The 7615-nt window shown below is 44.6% G+C and overlaps 1 protein-coding gene across 1 annotated transcript; it reads left to right on the top strand.

Annotated features, from left to right (window-relative positions):
- On the top strand, positions 5911–6737 carry LOC109850661 (Bowman-Birk type proteinase inhibitor D-II-like). The gene is made up of 2 exons (XM_020420715.1): positions 5911–6090; positions 6274–6737. Exons 1-2 carry the CDS (start codon positions 5982–5984, stop codon positions 6549–6551), a joined length of 387 nt encoding a protein of 128 aa, XP_020276304.1. The 5' UTR covers positions 5911–5981; the 3' UTR covers positions 6552–6737.

The raw sequence follows: 7615 nt of genomic DNA, 5'->3' as shown, positions 1-7615 counted from the left end.
AATACACCTCTGACAAAATCAACTTATCAATCCTCGTCAATAGGATGATAAGTCCTCAAAGTTGCTCTGATCGCAACACAGATCCTGTCACGTTAACACTACACCTCTGACAAAATCAACTTATCAATCCTCGTCAATAGGATGATAAGTCCTCAAAGTTGCTCTGATCGCAACACAGATCCTGTCATGTTAACACTACACCTCTGACAAAATCAACTTATCGACTCTCATCAATAGAGTGATAAGTCCTCAAAGTTGCTCTGATCGCAACACATTCTTGTCACGTTAACAATACACCTCTGACAAAATCAACTTATCAATCCTCGTCAATAGGATGATAAGTCCCCAAAGTTTCTCCAATCGCAACACAAATCCTGTCACGTTAACACTACACCTCTGACAAAATCGACTTATCAATCCTCGTCAATAGGATGATAAGTCCTCAAAGTTGCTCTGATCGCAACACCAATCTTGTCACGTTAACAATACACCTCTAAAAAAATCAATTTATCAATCCTCGTCAATAGGATGATAAGTCCCCAAAGTTGCTCCAATCGCAACACAAATTCTTGTCATGTTAACAATACACCTCTGACAAAACCCACTTATTAATCCTCGTCAATAGGATAATAAGTCCCCAAAGTTGCTTCAATCGCAACACAAATCCTGTCACGTTAACACTACACCTCTGACAAAATCAACTTATCGACTCTCGTCAATAGAGCGATAAGTCCTCAAAATTGCCCGATCGCAAATTCTTCTTGTCACGTTAATATCAAACCTCTGACAAAATCCACTTATCGACTCTCTTCAATGGAGCGATAGGTCCACAAACCCGTCAAGTTAATACCACACGTCTGACGATCAAAATCCACTTATCGACTCTCTTCAATGGAGCGATAGGTCCAAAAACCCGTCAAGTTAACACCACACCTCTGACGATCAAATCAACTTATCGACTCTCTTCAATAGAGCGATAGGTCCATAAAATACTGTTAGGTTAACATAACACCTCTAACAGTCAACCCCCCTAATGAACTTGTTAATCCATTTTTTTCAACAAGAATAGCAATTTTCATTATAAAATCCCCAGCGGATTAAAGATTTTCTAGAATTATCCTAGTGATGATAAAGAAAATTTTTGAATTTCACTTTAGGTGAAAATTCATGCCAAGTTAATACTATACCTCTGGCACTTCCAACTTTCTTTCGGTGTTTCAAGCCACACAGGAAGAAACGACACCAAAAATCCATGCCTTCACGCATGGGGGACTTTATCTCGATCCCTAATTAGAGATAAGTCTGCATCTAACACATGCTGCCGGGTAGCCTATTCCCGCAATAATGGCAAAGCCTACGTATTCAATATCGTAGCAGGTCGTTATTAATAACGCCAAAATCCATGCCTTACACGCATGGGGAATTTTATCCTGAATCCTAAGTAGGGATAAGTCAATGTCTAACACACGTTGCCGGTTAATCTTTTACCGTGAAAAGGACATCAAAATCCATGCCTCACACGCATGGGGGACTTTATCTCGATCCCTAATTAGAGATAAGCCTACGCCTAATACGCGTTGCCGATTAGTCTTTTCCCGTGAAAATGACAAAGTCTATGTATTCAAATTCATAACATCAAGTCTAAGAGGATTCATTCTCTTAGCACAACGTTACATGTGGAACGGACTTAGACAATCCACATGCTAGCCCGACTCAAACGGTAGTCGGTAAAGGCTTATCAAATCCGTTGATGGCTGAGGGTTTGCCAAAAATCCTATGTTCGAAGGCCCATCAGCTTAATGGACGTGAGCCGAGACTTGAAACGAATAAGCTGAAGACAAGTCTCAAAGACTTAGTCAAAAATGCACGGAAGCCACTTCCATGTCTTAAGTCAAAACGTTGAGATCAGACCCGCGATGCAAAAACCGAACGCCGAGGTCGCACTCGTGTTCCAAATTCAACGTGCAAGGGTGAAACCCGCATCTCAAGTTCAAAATACAGGGCCCACCCCTACATTCCAGAAGTAGGATTATGGCGCATACATTCACACAGGTCCTGCGTGGAAAATCCCTTCAACCAAGCTACCTTCGAAGCGAGTGCAGAGAACAACTCCTTTGTGACAAAGAATCAACAGCTCCAGGATCAGAGTTGAGATCCAAAGTATTTCGAAAATTCGTCCCAGTCAACCGCGAACTTTTGAAAACTTTGGAGGGGGTTCTGTAGGCTGTCTAAAAATCAAAATAGATAGCTTACCCCCATCAAATACCGATAATGGAAGTTACAATCTGACAACTTCCAGAAGGCCATAATTTGAGGACTTTCACGTAGAAGGTTACAATCTGACGACCTTCACAACAACTAATGAAAGCCCCAATTCAACAGTCTTCACAATCAACATCGGGAGTTACAATCTGACGACTCTCATATTTTCAAAGAGCCAAGACGAAGGTTACAAGGTGACGATCTTTGCAACGCTCTAGCAAAAGAGACTACAAATTGACGGTCTCTTCATATTAAAACGCATATATCTCTCAAACCGTAAGGAATTTGGCAAAACAGATAAAGTGAACCGAAGCCTTCGGCTGGGTTCGGATGGATCCGCCTCGTCGAGATAGCCGATTTTCATATATAATTCATCCAATTCCGACTTACGGTTTGAAAGTTATGACATGTTCTTCGCAGCAAGCCATGTTCCGAAGACCGTCTGCAAGACTGGACTTCGTCTGAACATTGGACTTAGCCTGAAGCTCGCCAAGCCCGCCTAAGGTTCGCCTCTGTATTACAGAGTCAAAACGCACGGATCGAACCAGCGTTATAACATCAAAACACAGAGGACATCCTTGTGATATACCATCAAAACACAGAGTTCATGCAGAGCGCAACTCTGCATCCCAGGTCCAAAACGCAGAGTTCATCTCTGTGCGGCCTAACTGTGCGTTTTCAGCCTAAAACAGGCTCAGCTGTGCGTTTACAGGCTCAACTGTGCGTTTTCAGCCTAAAACAGGCTCAGCTGTGCGTTTACAGGCTCAACTGTGTGTTTTCAGCCAAAAACAGGCTCAGCTGTGCGTTTTCAGCCTAAAACAGGCTCATCTGTGCGTTTACAGGCTCAACTGTGCGTTTTCAGCCTAAAACAGGCTCAGCTGTGCGTTTACAGGCTCAGCTGTGCGTTTTCAGCCTAAAACAGGCTCAGCTGTGCGTTTTCAGGCTCAGCTGTGCGTTTTCATGCCCAACTGTGCGTTTTCAGCCTAAAACAGGCCCAGCTATGCGTTTTCAGGCCCAACTCTGCGTTTTCAGCCTAAAACAGGCTCAGCTGTACGTTTTCAGGCCCAACTCTGCGTTTCAGATCCAGAAACGCACAGTTCAGGCCCAGAACGCTGTTTTCAGCGTTTTGACTCGTTCAAAGCACTAACAGAATGGTTTCAAAACCGTTTTCCCCACGATTTAGGGAGCTGTTTAAGAGGGGGCGGTGACACCCTACTCAGCGGATGGAGGAGCGGATTAAGGGGGTAGTTACCACCCTTAATCCCCTATAAATAGTGGGAAACTCAACTGAGTTCGGATCCTTCTTTTTTTTTGGGGGGGGAGCAAAGAAGAGATCTTCGGCTAGCTTTTGAGGGGAATTATTGGAGTTTTAGAGACCAGCAACAGAATCTTCTTCATCCTTGGCTTATTAACCGAACTTTCGGTTTAAATCAACTCTTTCATAGAGATAAACTCGCATCCTTGGCTTATTAACCGAACTTTCGGTTTAAATCAACTCTTTCATAGAGATAAACTCGTTCAGAGTGATCAACTCGTCCAGAGTTTCCAACTTGCTCTGCCAGTTCTTCTAAAACTGGCTCTGAGTTATTAACTCATTAAGAGTTATTTTTTTAGACTTGCCACGTTAAGTTCTCCACAGCGTCAAATCGTGAGGAGAAAATCACGTTCCAGTGAATCAAGACGTTCGGATCGTCAACGAGAAGCAAACTCGACGCGAGCATTCGAGGGAGGCATCTCATCGCCACCGTGAAGAACCCAGAATTAAACAAAGGGGAGAATCAAATTCATTCCCCTCTCTTTTGTAATCGGAATCCAAATTGTAATTGATTTTGAGAGGAATACAAGTTAATTTTTCTTTCACTGTCTTTTTACTGTAAATTTCCAACAAACACTGCTGCTTGTAGAGTTGTTAGATCTGGTGGAGCTGCTTCAGATTTTGGTCGGCATCGGACACTTGGCTACCCAGCACTTGGTCACATCGTTGATGTGAGATTGGATCCGATTATGCATTTGGGATTCAGGAGTTCATTCGGCTATCAGTTGGGAGCTTCTTAGTTTGGTCTGAGCAGGTTTGTCACTTTGGACTCTTGGCAGGTAGAGAGTATTGATCAGATCAGAGGGATCTGAGCAGGTTTGTCACTTTGGACTCTTGGCAGGTAGAGAGTATTGATCAGATCAGAGGGATACCGCAACGGGTGGAGAGTGATGCTACTCCACATTGGGTGGAGCTTACTCCACATACTCCAGGTCATTCTGCATTATTAGGTTTTCCAGCTGAGGTGGCACAGCGTGTGAGTCATTTGGATATGGATGCGGATGACGAGTTGTTAGATCCGAGTGCAGCTGGTGGATATAGCTTGGATACGGCCATTGTTTCACCTCAGGTGGAGGTGTTTGGATCGCTTCAGTTTGGGGTCGTTGATGATGCTATCAGCCGCAGTTTGGACTGAAGGCCTTTGGAGGATATTTGGTGAACTACGTGAAGGCTTGATTCCTTGGAGAAGATATGTAGGCAGTCAGTTATGATGCGGCCGATTTGGTGAGTAGACACAGTTGTTTTGGGGTGAGTGTTCGCACTCCCGTTTGGGTCTCGACATGTTGTGGATGGGGTCCGTTTTCATGAGTTCGTTGCCATGGCGTACTGGATGCAACAAGTTGAGGCACTGGTTTGATCGGTGTCGGCTCAGTTTTGGGAAAACGTTCGCCGAGGTGGAGAATTGTAGATTCGAGGTGGAGAATTGTAGATTCGGCGAGTGTATGGAGTTGACCGCTGAAAAAGTCGAAGGAGTGCTTTTGGGCGTCTGGCGGTCGACCGGCAGTGGAGCTGCGGTCGACCGAAATGTGCACGCAGATGGATTTTTAGCTCTGGATATTAGGCGGTCGACCGGACATGGAGCAGCGGTCGACCCCGTTTGGTCCAGAGAGTTGGGTGAGCCTCTGGACTTTTCGCGGTCGACCGCACATGGCGCTGCGGTCGATCGCGATGCGGGTTTCGGTCTGGGTCTGTTTTCCAGACCCGTTTCATTTGAGTTTCCTATAAATACCTAAGTGTTGTTTCTAGGGTTAGTAAGGCAGGAGTTTTGAGCAGATTGAAGGAGTTTTCTTTGGGCTTCTATTCTAGGAGCAATTGGTGAGATCAAGAGTTGATTTGTTGAGGGTTTATGAGAGATTTGTAACCCTAGTTGTATCCCCTTGATTTCTAATAGTGAAAACCCCCCTCCTTGCCCCGTGGACAGAGATTTGTAACCCTAGTTGTATCCCCTTGATTTCTAATAGTGAAAACCCCCCTCCTTGCCCCGTGGACATAGGCATCTCGCCGAACCACGTAAAATCTGGTGTTTGATTGTTTGTGCTATTGTTTGGTGTGGTTGCAGTTTATCTCTCTCGGCTATTTGGTTGGATCTCGGCATAGGGGTTTCTCCCCAACACACGGTAAGTAAAATTTACACATTTGCCAGCAAAAGAAAAGAAAAGAGGATCCATAATATCGGTAGAAAATACAAATAAAATTAACTAAAGTGTGTGGTGTTCATGAGAAGTTAGCGTGTCTTGACTAGGCACCAACCATACATGTACCGTTAACCCATTAAATTCCCTCTATAATCCAACTCTATTTTAGGGGGGAAAACCCCCCTCTATAAATAGCAAAGGAGAGGAGATTGGAGAACGGCATGGAGCTAAACTAAGAGGCAGCCAGCAAAAAATAACTTCGAGGCAAAATGAAGAGGAGCGCAGCAGCAATTCTGGTGTTCATGTTTGTAGCCACCGCGCTCTTGGCCGCTCGGTCCAATGCTCGTTCCCATCCCAATGGTGTTCTCAAAACCATCGGTAGAGTAGTAGTCGTACTCGACTTTAATTACATTTTTTTTTTGATCCCTACTCGCTAAGGATCTAGTCGTGTTGATCAATATTACGTACTGATCATAATAGAGGATTTCTTCTTCGGAAAAAAAAAAGAAAAAAAAATACCAATCATGCATAAATATAACAACAGTTAATGCTATGGCGCAGAGCAAGGGGACATCACAAGTTTCAACGACGACTACTTTCAAGGTCGTCCCTGCGACGTATGTGGCACTTGCGCAAGGTCAATGCCACGGCTTTGCCATTGCGAGGATGTGACTCTCCTAGGCTGCCGTGAAGGCTGCGGTATTTGTCAACCAGTCTTATCCCCTCCCGGCTTCCGCTGTCTGGACATGGCCTACTACGAGTGCAAGAACTACGGTCATCGGTTCGCCGAGCCCGCTGCTACTGTTATTACTACTACTACTACCGAATCAATCAACTGATCCGATCCATCTACTACGTGTGTCTGTGTATGCTGCTGGCTAGCGCAGCTTAGTATATCTATGTTTACTGCTTAAATAAGAGAGGAATATGCCAGTGAATGATTGCATGTGAATGATGTTATCAATAAATGCTAGCTATCCGGCCATATCTATCTATTAATTTTAAAGCATGAGAGGAACGAGAACTATCTGATTGAATGTCTTTAATTCCCGGAAATTTCTTATAGAAAATCAAATTCCTCTGAAAATCTCGCTACATGCATTTGTATTTAATTAGAGGGTATTTGCCCGGTATTGTTTCGTAATTTATGGGATACATTATAGGAATAGGCCAAACCATGCAGTGCATAATATGTGTCTAACAAAACATAAAGATCAAAACAAGAAGGAAAGCACGGGAAATAGACAAGTGAAGTGTACATGTCTCCTGTTGGAAAAAAGGGGTGTAGACCCAAACCTCGACGGCGACGGCGACCCCACGATTCAGGCGAGCTCGACAATGTTAGGCGAGCTCGAGATCGACATCGCGGATTTCAGGCGAGGTCCAATCGGCGAGCTCAAAGTCGAGCGCAGGGGGGGTCGAGGCTCTGCAGGCGAAGTCGACGACTAGGGCAGGCGAGCTCGTGGCGAGCTCGAGCGAAGGCCCTACAGGCGAGGTCGAACGTGCGTTCCAAGCGAGGTCGAGTCGATCTTCACAGGCAACCTCGAGGACAGCTCGCGACAGGCTGTCGTGAGTTGGCTAGGGTTTCCCTATAAAAGGGAAACCACCCAGAGCAACCCCCTCCGTGACTTCTCTCTCTCCTCGCGATCTCTAGATCCAGCGATAGTGATGTTTTTTCTCCCTCTCTCTGTTTCTCTTTCTTCCTCCCGCGCTCAAGATTTGAGGGGAGGTTAAGAAGGGGGTGAGGTTGGAAATTAAGAAAGGAATTTAAGAGAGAGAGAGTTCCTGTTTTGATTTATTTTGAGAAGAGATTTTATAGATTGTAAAATCTCATGCCTATAGTTAGAAGAACATATAGTTTTTCTATTGTTCTCATTGAGAGATCTCAAGTTTGAGATCTGCT

The sequence above is a fragment of the Asparagus officinalis genome, chromosome 7 (genome assembly GCF_001876935.1).
Source record: "Asparagus officinalis chromosome 7, Aspof.V1, whole genome shotgun sequence".
Lineage (NCBI taxonomy): Eukaryota > Viridiplantae > Streptophyta > Magnoliopsida > Asparagales > Asparagaceae > Asparagus > Asparagus officinalis.
The sequence above is the reverse complement of the archived record's forward strand: the minus strand, read 5'-3'. Positions and strand labels throughout refer to the sequence as shown.